Source organism: Zingiber officinale, chromosome 8A, assembly GCF_018446385.1.
Source record: "Zingiber officinale cultivar Zhangliang chromosome 8A, Zo_v1.1, whole genome shotgun sequence".
Taxonomy (NCBI): Eukaryota; Viridiplantae; Streptophyta; class Magnoliopsida; order Zingiberales; family Zingiberaceae; genus Zingiber; species Zingiber officinale.
The window spans coordinates 30,105,379-30,120,498 of NC_056000.1; the positions used below are offsets into that span (position 1 = coordinate 30,105,379).

General features: G+C 44.2%; 1 protein-coding gene across 1 annotated transcript; it reads right to left on the reverse strand.

Annotated features, from left to right (window-relative positions):
• Positions 1–501: 501 nt before the first annotated feature.
• On the reverse strand, positions 502–1,181 carry LOC122010654 (serine/arginine repetitive matrix protein 1-like). Its single transcript, XM_042567164.1, has 2 exons — positions 789–1,181; positions 502–588 (listed from the first exon to the last, which is right to left on the reverse strand). The coding sequence occupies exons 1-2, from the start codon at positions 1,179–1,181 to the stop codon at positions 502–504; spliced, it is 480 nt and encodes a 159-aa protein (XP_042423098.1).
• Positions 1,182–15,120: the final 13,939 nt, after the last annotated feature.

Genomic DNA, 15,120 nt, shown 5'->3' on the forward strand with positions numbered 1-15,120 from the left:
AATTAGGAAGTTTTAATTCTTGTTTTAATTAAAACTTTCCTTGATTTGAGGCTTGAGGTGGCCGGCCATTGTATTTGAAAAAGAAAATTATTTTTAATTAAATAATTTTTCTTTTCAATGGAAAAAGAATTAAGGAAATTTTTATTAAATTTTCCTTATTTGCCAAGACCAAGGATTATTGATCCTGTCTGGAAGCTGAGAAAACGAACCTGCCGGGGTGTGACATGGCTGGAATGTGGACCGCATCCCCATGACCCGGTGGTGAGCTGTCCGCTGCGTTGACCAAGTCGTCTAAAGTCCTCCTCCGGTCAACTGTACCTGTATCCAGCGACCGGGTTCCCCCGGTCTCTGGTACCTCGGTGCTCGAGGCGAATCCTACAAATGTATGAGTAACCAGATAATAACAGAATAGTAGTAAAATAAACAGATACCGAGTACGAGAACATACCCTGGCCCAGGGGGGCGCCCTCGGATGGATGAGTGAGCTGGTCGTGGTGCTGATCAAATCGTCGCGGTCGTGACAAGTAGATGGGTGTGAACCCGCTGAGAAGTCAAATCTAATGGTGGCGGCACAGAATCCGATGCAGCCTGGATCCGGAATGCGGCATGTAGGCTGTGACACAACGGCTCGCAGGTCGATACGCGGCACGCAGGCCGGATAACACAGATAGCTCGTAATCATAAGAGAGATGCACAGAGTAAAACCCAACGACTCAATGGCCGGAACAACCTCGGCTTGATGGCCGAACCCGATCTTGGCGCGATGGCCGGAATAACCCAAATAGTACCGAGCTGCGGCTATCTGGAAGGTGACGATATCCACTGTGGCCGCGGGGGAAGGCAGCGGTGGCTGCCGGCGGCGGCTGTGGCAGTCGCCGGAGGAGGCCGTGGCGGATGGAGACGCTGGCGGCTGCTGGAGGAGGTGACACCGGAGTAGGAGGCGGCGCTGGACGCCGTACGCGACGGCGGTGCTCGATTTCTCCCTGGCAGCGGTGAAAACGCCCTCTCCTAGGCGGCGTCGATGGCGTGAGACCGGAGGAAAGGGGTGGAGGAGAGGAAGAGGAGAGCTCCGGCGACTTCGTCGGTCGCCGACGAAGGGCGTGAGAGGGGCAAACCCAAGCTTCTCCTTGGTTGGCGGCGGGTTCCCCGTTTCTCCCTGGCGGCGGCCGCCACAAAAACATCAGCCCCTCTCCTTTTTTCTCTCACGTCCTTGCCTTAATCACCCAAAGAAACCTAAACATCCCCTTTACAAAAATGCCCTTCTTCTTCCCCTTAATTACCTTTGACCTCTTCACATATTCGGATCACAAGCCTCCCCTTCAAGTCTAGTCGAAGGAGGCGTGAGTCTGACTGACTGGACAATCTATTGCAAAGATTTGAACCACTCTCGATGTCAAAGCCAAATCGCTGAACCAATAATATAATGTCCCTCGAGCGATCGCGATAATAATGGTATCGCAGGAGATGGTCACGATACCGAGCAGACTAAGTCGGAAACTAGACCAATGCCAAGTGCGCAGCCGCGAAGATACCGACCGGACGATCGAAGTGCTGTCGATCGGATGGATAGATGCTAAGCGAACGCTGTCGTGCGAGCGATCGAAATGATGCTGATCGGATGGATAGATGCTAGATGGACGCTGTCGTGTGAGCGATCGAAATGATGCCGATCGGATGGATAGATGCGGGGCGGGCGATGCCGCGCGTACGACCGGAATGATGTCGATCTGTTGGATAGATGCCGGGCGGGCGATGCCGCGCGTACGACCGGAATGATGTCGATCGATCGGACGAATGTCGGGCGGGCGATACCGCGCGTGCGACCGGAATGATGTCGATCGGTCGGATAAATGCCTGGCGGACGATGCCGCGCGTACGACCGGAATGATGTCGATCGATCGGATGGATGTCGGGCGGGCGATGCCGCGCGTGCGACCGGAATGATGTCGATCGGTCGGATAAATGCCGGGCGGACGATACCGCGCGTGCGACCGCGGTGACGTCAATCGGTCAGATAGATGTCGGACCGCGAGGACTGCTCAACCCCGAACGGGGGAGATAGATGCTCGCGACGGCTACTCGACCCCAAACGGGGGAGATAGATGTATGATATACTGGTCCGATATACTGGTCCTCCCGCCCGAACGGCTCGGGGGCCTTCGGCTTCGAGCGCTTGGCTCGGATAATAACCTTTCGGCCGAACGGCTCGGGGGCCTTCGGTCCTCGAGCCTGTGGCTCGGATATAATCCTCCCCGAGGTAGTCTCGGCTAAAATGTACCTGACCGAGCGGCTCAGGCCTTCGCTCCCTGAGGTAGTACTCAGCTAAAATGTACCTGGCCGAGCGGCTCAGGCCTTCGCTCCCTGAGGTAGTACTCAGCTAAAATGTACCTGGCCGAGCGGCCCAGGCCTTCGCTCCCTGAGGTAGTACTCAGCTAAACCCTGCCGAACGGCTCGGGCCTTCACATCGAGCGCTGGGCTCGGATACCATATACCCGGCTGACCGGCTCGGGCCTTCGCTTCCTGAGGTAGTACTCAGCTAAAATGTACCTGGCCGAGCGGCTCAGGCCTTCGCTCCCTGAGGTAGTACTCAGCTAAAATGTACCTGGCCGAGCGGCTCAGGCCTTCGCTCCCTGAGGTAGTACTCAGCTAAAATGTACCTGGCCGAGCGGCTCAGGCCTTCGCTCCCTGAGGTAGTACTCAGCTAAAATGTACCTGGCCGAGCTGTTGGTTGCTACTCGGAAAACCTAGAGGTTCCACTGGCTCAGGCCTTCGCTCCCCGAGGTAGTACTCAGCTAAAATGTACCCGGCCGAGCGGCTCAGGCCTTCGCTCCCTGAGGTAGTACTCAGCTAAAATGTACCTGGCCGAGCGGCTCAGGCCTTCGCTCCCTGAGGTAGTACTCAGCTAAAATGTACCTGGCCGAGCGGCTCAGGCCTTCGCTCCCTGAGGTAGTACTCAGCTAAAATGTACCTGGCCGAGCGGCTCAGGCCTTCGCTCCCTGAGGTAGTACTCAGCTAAAATGTACCTAGCCGAGCGGCTCAGGCCTTCGCTCCCTAGCGACCAACGGAGATCTGCATCAGCTCCCTACTCCCGAACACCCGTGGAGTTAGGAGAACCTAAGACACTCTTCAGAATATAAGGCAGTAACCTCCCTCTATCATCTTGAACAGCGCAGGGTTTTGGTTTCCCATCCTGCCATAATAGTATGCAGCCCGGCCGAACAGCTCGAGGTCTTCGTTTTAGAACGCTGCTTATATCCTATACGCAGCCCGGCCGAGCGGCCTGGGGTCTTCGGGATATCCTTCCCGACCGAACGGCTCGGGATCTTCTATTTCAAGCATCGCTCGTATCCCATACGCAGCCCGGCCAAACGGCTCGGGGTCTTCGGGTAATCCTTCTCGGCCGAACGGCCCGGGAAACTCCTAACTCGAGCGTCCAGCTCGTATTCTTGGTCATGAGGATGGCAGAACTATCCGGCATCGCCCATCTTCACGTTCCAGATCAGGCGCTTTCCCATAGACGGCGCCAATTTGATCCTGTCTGGAAGCTGAGAAAACGAACCTGCCGGGGTGTGACATGGCTGGAATGTGGACCGCATCCCCATGACCCGATGGTGAGCTGTCCGCTGCGTTGACCAAGTCGTCTGAAGTCCTCCTCCGGTCAACTGTACCTGTATCCAGCGACCGGATTCCCCCGGTCTCTGGTACCTCGGTGCTCGAGGCGAATCCCACAAATGTATGAGTAACCAGATAATAACAGAATAGTAGTAAAATAAACAGATACCGAGTACGAGAACGTACCCTGGCCCAGGGGGCGCCCTCGGATGGATGAGTGAGCTGGTCGTGGTGCTGATCAAGTCGTCGCGGTCGTGACAAGTAGATGGGTGTGAACCCGCTGAGAAGTCAAATCTAATGGTGGTGGCACGGAATCCGATGCAGCCTGGATCCGGAATGCGGCATGTAGGCTGTGACACAACGGCTCGCAGGCCGATACGCGGCACGCAGGCCGGATAACACAGATAGCTCGTAATCATAAGAGAGATGCACAGAGTAAAACCCAACGACTCAATGGCCGGAACAACCTCGGCTCGATGGCCGAACCCGATCTCGGCGCGATGGCCGGAATAACCCAAATAGTACCGAGCTGCGGCTATCTGGAAGGTGACGATATCCACTAAAGACAGCGGCAGTAGATGCGGGAGGCCCCGGCAGCCGTCGGAGGAGACCTTGGCTGCCGGCGGCGGCTGTGGCCGCGGGGGAAGGCAGCGGTGGCTGCCGGCGGCGGCTGTGGCAGTCGCCGGAGGAGGCCGTGGCGGATGGAGACGCTGGCGGCTGCTGGAGGAGGTGACACCGGAGTAGGAGGCGGCGCTGGACGCCGTACGCGACGGCGGTGCTCGATTTCTCCCTGGCAGTGGTGAAAACGCCCTCTCCTAGGCGGCATCGATGGCGTGAGACCGGAGGAAAGGGGTGGAGGAGAGGAAGAGGAGAGCTTCGGCGACTTCGTCGGTCGCCGACGAAGGGCGTGAGAGGGGCAAACCCAAGCTTCTCCTTGGTTGGCGGCGGGCTCCCCGTTTCTCCCTGGCGGCGGCCGCCACAAAAACATGAGCCCCCTCTTTTTCTCTCTCACGTCCTTGCCTTAATCACCCAAAGAAACCTAAACATCCCCTTTACAAAAATGCCCTTCTTCTTCCTCTTAATTACCTTTGACCTCTTCACATATTCGGATCAATTATAAAAGAGGGGGTAGAGTAGGCTTCAAGGTGAACGACTCTATTCTATTTTTCTTCCTCTTTTCCTTGGTGGTGTGGCCGGCCCTTCCTTCTTCTCTTCTTCTTCTCTTTGTGGCCGAACCTCTTCATGCTTATGGAGTTTTAATTGGTGGCCGGATCTAGCTTGAGGAAGAAGGAGAGAAAGCCTACATCCCTTGGAGCTTGGTTGGTGGAAAAGATCTTCATCTTTTGGAAGCTTTGTGCTTGGCCGAAATTTGAAGAAAGGAGAAGGTGCTTTGGTGGTTTCTCATCTCGGAAGATCGTTGCCCACACAACGTCCGAGGTTAGAAGAGGAATACGGTAGAAGATCAAGAGGTGTTTCTAAAAGGTATAACTAGTATTTTTCTTTCCGCATCATACTAGTTATTTTTGGAAATAATACTAAAAACAAGAGGCATACGATTCTAGAGTTTCGAATTTGTTTTCGATATAATGTTCTTTTGTTTTTCTTTTCCTTGTGATTTGATTGTTCTTTTCGGTTAACCTAAAGTTATTTTAGGAAATTAAATATTAGCTTTCCATAAAAGGTTTTGTCTAGTCGGTGGTGGTTGCTCCCATATCCAAGAAGGCCATGTGCCTCGCCACGTCAGTACTGGGAACCAATTATGAAAATTAATATTTAATGGAATTAATAACTTAAGGTGACTTGGGTCGAACGTGTTAAGTTCCGCAGGAGATCCAAGTCAAAACCTAAAAGAACAAATAGATTAAGTTTTGGATCAAACGTGTTAAGTTCTGCAGACGATCCAAAATTTAATTTAAAAGAACACATGGTAGCTAGGAAAAGGTTCAGACCTTTGTACAAAATTTTTGTACAGTGAAACCTCTAGGTTTTCCGAGTAGCAACCAACAACTAGTCCTAACTGCAGTTAGGCAAGGGAAGTCCTAGTCATGGCTAGGCAAGAGAAATCTTGACAGATCATGAAAATCAGGTAGAAAGATTTGATGGTCTAGAGGACCCGATATCGAATCCCTGGCGGGTCAATCTGATGCTAAGTCTTGGTGATTGTAACGTCCCAATTTTCCCTATTTCAAGTTCTAAAAGTCCTTATTAATACTTAGAAATGCTATGGAAATATTCTAGAGATTTTTAGAAATTTTTAGAGTATTTTTACATAATTTTTGGAAGTCGTTTGATATTTTTACAAAACGAAAGAAGTTTTGACAAAAATAATGTTCAAGTCGAGATTCGAACCGGAGACCTCAGACCGAACCAAACCTTAAACGAATCCAGCTAGCCAATTGTTCTGCAAGTGTTTCGTGAACAATTAGAGAGCGGAATAGATTTAAGTAGTAATAGATGATAGAAATACCGAGAGTTATAAAAGGGATAAGTTAAGGGAAATTTGGGGATATTATTTTCCCTAAACCTAATTCCCCTCCCCTTCTCCCTCACGACGGCGGTCTCCTCTCTCGGGAGAAAAGGGGCGACGACCTGCGAGAGGCTCTTTCCGACGGGCTTCCACAAATCTGCGACCACCTCGTCAAGGAGAACACGCGGATAGGAAGGGATCGTCGAGATCTTCACCTCCTCCGAACCCTAGAACCATTCCGTCGGTTGTAAGTGCAAGAACAAGTGGTAAGTACTACTCACCTGTGGTAGGAGTAGCTCCGAGCTTTAGGTTTTCGTTTACTTGCTCACGAGATTTGCGGTGCCGAATAGATGATGCTAGGGTTTGCTTTTCATTCTTTCCTTCAGTTGCTGCTTAGATATTTTGCCATGTATTCTAAGTTTTCGGTTGGACCTTGTAGCTAATTTCCCAAGTGGTAGAGATAACTTGTACTTAAGCAGGAAGTTTCGGTTGCCTTTGAGTATTCGGGTTTTCCTTTCCTTGCTTACAGAACCTGTCGAACAGAGATTACATTGCTAGGGATTTAGTTGGTTTTGGGTTCCTTCCTTGCTATGTTTGTCAAGCCGAACAGTCATACCTATTTGCATGAGAATTTTGAGTTTTGTGATTGATATGCTTCAATTGTGATAATCCGAACAGTCCTCTAATTCTAGCACGTAGTTCATGTTTTAAGCATGCCTTTAGCACTTCAGTGTTATATCCTTGTGCATTTACCTACTGCCCATAAATTTCAGCAAGTTTAGTTTTCTTTTGGGCCATGCAAATGGGCATAAACAACCCTTGATCTTTAGCATTTTAATCTTAGGTAATCCTTGTTAATTAGTAGGCATGATCAGCAGGTTATCTAAGTGGCAATATTAGTTTTTAGTGCTATACTTGAATACGAATAGCCCTATTTTTTTCCAGCATTACAATTCTGAATTCTTTGCTTATTTTGGTTAGCATGAACAGCCATATTACAAGGATTCGGGATTTGGTTGTTTTGCTACCTTATCTAGCATCGTAGTATTTAGTTCATTGCAGTTTTGTAATCTTCCTGTACTACCGTAAGCATGAATAGCATTTTCCTTGCTACTCAAAGAGCAAGAACAACCCTTTATTTAGTTAGAATGGGTTTAGCATTTTCCTTGCTACTCAAAAAGGCAAGAACAACCTTAATTTAAAGTATGTAGTGTTAGTTTCTTGGTTTTCTTGAACATGAACAGCTATTAAACTTATCTTGTAGTTTGATTGGCTTTGCTTTATTTTTATAGCATGCTCAGTTAGTTGCAATTCTCTACTTGCTAGATATACTTACAGTGTTCTAGTAAGCTCTATTAGGGGATTATGAGAAGTTATGAGTAGAGAAAAGACCAAGGTCTAGTTAGAAAAGATAACAAGTAATTTAAAGTAAGAGGCTAGTACCCGACTTCCAAGGTTGTCGTTAAACAAATCCAGGTGACCAATTCCAAGGTCTTGGCCCTGGTAAGACCAATGTCTTTACCCTCATAGGATTGGAGGCTCGCTACCTCAGTCTCTATTAGGGAGCACGCATTTGGTACTAAGCTTGGGCCCAAGAAAGAGAAGAAGAAAGTTAAATATTAATTTCAAGTATAAGGCTATAAGTAAATGAAACAAGTATCACCTATGTTTAGAACCAACAAAGTTTAGCTCTTATAATTCTAAGCATACAGTATTAGTTTTCATTTGCTTTCCTTATGAGTTTATTGAGCATGATTAGCTTTATTTCCAGCATGCAGATTTATTCTTGTATATCATGAGTATGCAGATTATTTTAGTGCTTTTCTATTAGATGAGCATGAGTAGCTTTTCTTCTTAGCATTCCAGTTTTAGCATCCTTTGTATCTTTTGCACTTTCGAGTTTTTGTGAGATAGTTTAGTACTTACTAAGCAATTCGCTTATAGATTTATTTTCCTCCTACTGCAGATAAAGGAAAAGCTAAAGTATAAAGAGGAAGGCGACAAGGAGGATGCGTGATGGATGTGTGTGATGTTTGGATCTATGGAAGCTTGGGACCTTGCTAAAGGATTTAATTAGATTTTTGCTAAGAATCTGTTAAGAGTTTATATGGATTCCTCATTCATATTGTTAAATAAGTTAGTAGTAGTTAAAGATTAGTTCTTCTTGTGTTGATAGATTTGAGTTATTTTGCGTTCTTAGCTGTATTCTTTTCCTCACTGCTGGAACTGTTCACTTTGTGATGCTGGAAATATTTTAGTGTTGTTGGAATTATCTTCTTAAGACAAATGCTTAGCTTAATTAATCATCTGCCATGTGTTACATGTGAAATATTAGTGATGAATGATACATGTCGGAACTTTTATTCTTGGGATTCTTTCTTTATGTTGCTACTCCCGAGAAAGAATTGTTATAAGAGTTAATTGGGAAATTTGTAGTGTTTTAAACTGCTTAATGTCGTATGATCTTTATGGGTTTTCTTGCTTACCTGCTGTTATGATTAAAGGTTAAATGTTATGCTTATTATTCCTTTGCACCTTCTTAGTGGTAGAGAATAGCTTGTACATGGGTTCAGTTTAATGTTTCACATTGCTTTATTTGATGTATTCCTTATTAATGTTTAAAGGATTGGCTACCAATTATGTTGCATGCACCACCAGTACCATGATCAAACTAGGCAAATATATATATAAATGTGTACAAGTTCTAAATGCCATGATGGAAACATGCTATGACACTTTGTTCGAACATAAGGCTATGATTGATAAGCTTGATTTGTAACAGAATTTAAATGTTAGTAGTAATGCAGCATGCCTTCATTTAGGTTTCAAAAAAAAAATGTTAAGTTTACTATCTTTAAAGTAAGCAATATCAGTTAAGTAGAATGAGTAGTTAAGTAGCGTCCACCCCTAGAGAGTAGTAAGGAGGGTGGTCGTTACAGTGAGTGAAGTCAAGTGAAGAAAATTCTACGAGGAGGTAACCTTAGGTCATGGTGAGTGAAGTCAGGTTAAGAAAACCCTAGAGGGAGGTAACTTTAGGTTCTGATGAGTAAAGCTAGATCGAGAAAATTCTAGGGGGAGGTAACCTTAGCTAACGAGAAGTCTTGGAGGAGTGAATTTCAAGCAAGGTTGATTAGATGGTTTATCTAAGTTTAGTTTTATTATAGTGTTTTACATTACTATTAATGATGTTGGCTAATGTAGTATTGTAGAAAAAGTCTTAGTGGATCAGACGATCAGACGTTGAGTAGAGAAAGTCCAAATAGGTCTGGAGGATCAAATGTTTGGCAGGTGGGTTGGGGTAAGCAACTGGAGAGGAGCGATAGTGAGATCGTGTTCTGGAAAGAAACAACTTTAGGTTGTCGATCCAATTAAAGAAATCGACAATGTTTCCAAGTTGAGATCAAAATAGTTTTACTGTCAATTACTTCGCATGTATCATATATTATCACTGTGTTAACTTTGTTTTGTAGGAGTATTGGTTTTAACTCTTTTTTGCAGGAACCGAAGTTATTGGTCAACCGAACACCAAGATTGGTCAACCAAACCAGGTTCATTCAGACTAGAGTTTAGTTCGAAGCAAAGGTTGGTAAAGTGACTGATCGGTCGACTGAATCAATAGATCGGTTGACTGAACAAAGGTGACATGGCAGAGATCATATCGAGACAAAGCAAACTTGGAAGCCAGGCTAATCGGTCGACCAAACCCAGGGTTTGGTCGACCGAGCAATTAATGCATTGATGGAGAATTAATGGTGAATCTCGACAAACATGGGAACTACTCTATTCGATCGACTGAACAAGGTGATCGGTCAATCGATCAATTAATGCTCATAAATGTGCGGAGATTGGATCTTAGCAAAGAAGAAAAGCAAGTGGTTCAGTCGACCGATAGGAGGATCAGTCGATCGAACGAGACTTATATAAGGGGTGCTCAAGGGCCGAGCCGAAGCAACTTTTCAATCTATTCTGAATCGATTCTCTGTTCGTGCTCCTGTTGTTCTGTGCATCATCTTCACAAGAAAGCTGCTTTGTTGAGAAGTGTCAACTAGCTTTGCTTCATACTCTTTGTCAGTATAATTTTAATTAGCTTGCATCATTATTTCAAGAAGATAGTAGTGTATTATTATCGTTCTTTCATTGTATGAATTACTTCTTTCTGAAGATTTTGGGAAAAAAATTATAGTGAATTGTCCAATTGTGTGATCAAGGATCATGAGTCTTGGAGTAGGAGTCGACATAGACTCCGAACCAAGTAATCACCTGAGTCACCTGTCTTTCTTTTGCTCTCTTATTTTCTACTATCTTACTTTGATATTTGTTTTACGATTCAATATGAAAAGAAAAGATTTTAACAAGTGATATTCACCCCCTTTCTATCGTTTCTTCTCGATCCATCATATACTTTAATTGGGATAAAAGATAACCTTTTAGGTAATAAGTGACCTCAATACTCAGAAAATAGCATAGTATATCCAAGTCTTTCATATCAAAACAATGAGCTAATTTAGACATTAAGGAAGCAATTCCATCAGAATCATCACTAGTAATAATCATGTTATCAACATATAATGATAAAAGAATATGACTTGCACTCATACATCTGACAAATAATGTTGAATCATGATTACTAGAATGAAAACTAAACAAAGTAATCACTATAGAGAACTTCTCAAACCAAGTACGAGGTGCTTGTTTGAGACCATAAAGCGCTTTACGAAGCCTGTAAACTTCTCTAGGTTGGTGTGAAATACTAGGAGGATGTGTCATATAAACTTCTTTATAAAGATCACCATTTAAAAATATATTCTTAACATCCATCTGAGATATTCTCCATCGACAAACAAAAGCAACAACAATCAGAGTACGAATAGTTATCATTTTTACAACAGGAGCAAATATTTCCTCATAATCTATGTCATACTCCTGAGAATAACCTTTAGCAACAAGAAGAGTTTGTATCATTCGATAGATTCATCAGATTTAGCTTTGATCTTATATACCCAATGAGAACCAATAATATGTTTTCCTAGTGGTAAAGGTACCAAATCTCATATATAAGTCTGATGTAAAGCAGTTAGTTTCTCAGTCATAGCATTATGCCAAAGTGGGTTATGAACAACTTCTCTATAGGATACAAGCTTAGAAAGACAATAAACAGATGCAACAAATGAAGAGAAAGAATGAGAATAACAAGAGTAAATAAAATCTAGTAGTTTAGTAGACTTACGAATACGAGTGGATTGACAATGGTGGAGAGTGTTGGTGCAATATCCCCTGGGTCAAGGTTGACCAGGTTGACTAAGCTTGAGTTGGCTCAAGTTTGAGTCTTGATGTTTGAGTTTTGATGTTTGACAATATATAGAGATTGCAGATGTAATTGTCCGATTGGGGAGATTGTTGGTGCAATTCCCCTCTGGTCAAGGGATGACCAGTTTGATATGAAGAAGAGTCAAGTAGGTCAACGTTGACTAGATACTTGACTGGGAAAGTCCTAACTAGAGGTTGGGTAGTTTGGAAAATCCTAGTGAGTGAAGTTAGGTGAAAGTCCTGGTGAGTGAAGTCAGGCAGACGGAAAATTCTAATGAGTGAAGCTAGGTGAAAGTCTTGGTGAGTGAAGCTAGACAGGTGAAAGTCCTGGTGAGTGAAACCATGCAGGTGAAAGTATCGGTGAGTGAAGCCGAGCAGTGGGAAATCCTGATGAGTGAAACTAGGTGAAAGTCCTAGTGAGTGAAGCTAGGTAGATGGAAAGTCCTAGTGAGTGAAGCTAGGCAAATAGAAAGTCCTGGTGAGTGAAGCTAGGCACATGGAAATCCAGGTGGATCCTGGAGGACCGGACACCTGGTGTTTGGAAGTCCAAGTAGGTCAAAGGAGTGACCGGGTACTTGGCACAAGGAAATCTAGATGGGTCAAGGGTGACCGGATATCCGGTGGAGAAAAGTCTATGTGGGTCATGGAGGACCGACACACTTTGCAAGAGACGGTAAGTCCAAATGGGTCAAGGTTGACCAGACACTTATCACGAGGAGAAAAGTCCAAGTGGATCAGAGGATTAACCGGACACTTGATGAAGAAGTCCCAGCAGGTCAAGGTTGATTGGAGCTAGGCACGAGGAGTTCCAATAGGTCAAGGTTGACCGGATGTTGGGTTTGGGAGCCCTAGACTTGACTCAGGCGAGCTACGATTGGTCAATTTGATCAAGTGATCAAATTGGGCCAAGCCTAATTGATCAGCTGATCGATTGGGCACAATGATGTGATAAACAGCAGCCCAATCGATCAGTCGATCGATTGGGAGCCTTTGTTGTGAGCACAGAGAGTAGACCAATCGATTGGGTGATCTATTAGGCACCGCCACTCGATAAGCCAATCGATTGGAGCTGGGATTATCACGAGGAAGCAAGCGCACAGAAGCGCGCTGAATCGATCAGGTGATCGATTCAAGCCACCCCAATCGATCAGTCGATCGATTGGGTTATGACTGTTGCATAGGTTGCAGGTTTTGGATGGCTAGGATCATTGGGATCTGACATGGTAATCGATTAAGAGCAAGCCCAATCGATTGGGAGCCCTAGAAGCGCTAAGTATAAAGTTGTTGCACGCCTTGGTCTTTGCAAGAGTTCTCCCGATCTTCACACAACTTCTCTGACTACTCTCCGCCAGTTCTTGGAAGCTCTTGGAGACAAGTATTGTTGCACTTCCAAGGTTCAAGAGGCATCTACAAACAACAAGAAAGCAAGAAGAAAGTTTTTCATTTACATTCTTTGTATTTTTCTTCTTGCATTGAGTTGTATGTTTGTGTGAGTGTTGTAAGAGGTTTCTCCACCTCCGGTAGTACTGAGAAGGAGTTTCTTTCTTAGTGGAGAGTGCTCGTGTATATGGATCCTTGGATTAGTCATATGTTCTTAAGGTGGATACCAAGTAAATCTTTCGTGCTAACCTTATAAGTGTGTTTCGTGTTTCATTCCATTGCATATCATCATCACGAAGAAAGACAACAAGCGCGACGAGCTATTCACACCCCCCTCTACCTACAAATCGACCCTAACAAGGGGTATCAGAGTGAGGCCGCTCTTCACCAGAATCATCGTCGGAAAGGGCAACAAGCTAGAGGGAGAAGAAGTTAAAGCAAATTTCAACAAGTCAAAGACTTCATCAAAGGCCCAATTTCAAGATGGAATTCTGAAATGGACTCGGATTCGACACGAGGGTGCCTCCACCATTTACATCAATGAGCTTCGTGTTGGTTGCTACTCGGAAAGCCTAGAGGTTCCACTGTACAAAATTTTGTACAAAGGTCTGAACCTTTTCCTAGCTACCATGTGTTCTTTTAAATTAAATTTTGGATCGCCTGCGGAACTTAACACGTTTGATCCAAAACTTAATCTATTCGTTCTTTTAGGTTTTGACTTGGGTCTCCTGCGGAACTTAACACGTTCGACCCGAATCACCTTAAGTTATTAATTCCATTAAATATTAATTTCCATAATCGGTTCCCAGTACTGACGTGGCGAGGCACATGGCCTTCTTGGATATGGGAGCAACCACCACCGACTAGACAAAACCTTTTATAGAAAGCTAATATTTAATTTCCTAAAATAACTTTAGGTTAACCGAAAAGAACAATCAAATCACAAGGAAAAGAAAAAACAAAAGAACACAACATCGAAAAACATATTCGAAATTCTAGAATCGTAAGCCTCTTGTATTTGGTATCATTTCCAAAAATAACTAGTATGATGCGGAAAGAAAAATTACTAGTTATACCTTTTAGAAAGACCTCTTGATCTTCTACCGTATTCTTCTTCTAACCTCGGACGTTGTGTGGGCAACGATCTTCCAAGATGAGAAACTACCAACCACCTTCTTCTCCTCCTAGATAGGTTCGGCCACAAAGAAAGAAGCTTCACCAAGGAAGAAAATCAAAACACTAACCAAGCTCCAAGAGATGCTAGCTTTCTCTCCTTCTTCTTCTTCTTCTCCAAGTAGTATCCAGCCACCACGAGAACTCCAAGAAGGATGAAGTATTCGGCCACCACAAGAGGAAGAGAGGGAGAAGATGATGGCCGACCACAACACCAAGGAAAAGAGGGAGAGAAAATAATAGAGGTTGTGTGTCATGAAGGCACCCTCACCCCTTCTTTTATATTCCTTGGCCTAGGCAAATTAGGAAATTTAATTACAATAAAATTTCCTTAATTCCCTTGACATGATTTAATTGAGAAAAATAAAATAAAATTTCCCCAATTAATCTCTAATGGCCGACCACATCAAAAGAGGTAAATTAGACAAGTTTTAATCAACAATTAAAACTTCCTAATTTGTTTCCGGAAATTTTAAAAATTAAAATTTCTCTTTAAAAATCTCTTCATGGTTGATAAAAGGAAATTTCTATAATTTTAATTTTACAACATGTGAATAATTTTTAAAGAGAAAATAAAATATCTCACCAATCTACAAATAAGGAAAGAGATCTAATCTCTTTCTTTAATCTATTGTAGATCTTTTACAAGAGAGATATTTTAATTTTAATTCTCTTTAATAAATTATATCTTCCACATTATAAAAATTAAAATTAAATTTCTCTTTTAATTTAATTTGGCCGGCCCCCACTAGCTTGGGTTCAAGCTAGGGCCGGCCACCCAATCTTATACCTAGGCCGGCCCTAGCTTGGTTCCCAAGCTAGCTTGGCCGGCCCCCTATTGGTGGGTATAGGTGGGTATATTACTCTATAAATAAGAGGCTACGATAGGGACCGAGAGGAGGAATTGGTTTTGGTCTCCCGATAAAATTAAGCATCCCGTGTTCGCCCCGAACACACAACTTAATTTTATCAATAATAATTCATTCCACTAGAGAACTATTATTGAACTACCGCACAAATCCCAAATTACATTTTTGGGCTCCTTCTTATTATGAGTGTGTTAGTCTCCCCGTGTTTAAGATATCGAATGTCCACTAATTAAGTGAGTTACTGACAACTCATTTAATTAATATCATAGTCCAAGAGTAGTACCACTCAACCTTATCATCATGTCGGACTAA

What these genes read in the sequence shown, in the direction of transcription:
- LOC122010654 (XM_042567164.1), bottom strand. Translation starts at nt 1,181, where the DNA reads ATGTTTTTGTGGCGGCCGCCGCCAGGGAGAAACGGGGAACCCGCCGCC. An exon ending in TTCCAGATAGCCGCAGCTCG is followed by an intron (nt 589 to 788) that starts GTACTATTTGGG and finishes TTCCGGATCCAG; the next exon opens with GCTGCATCGGATTCTGTGCC.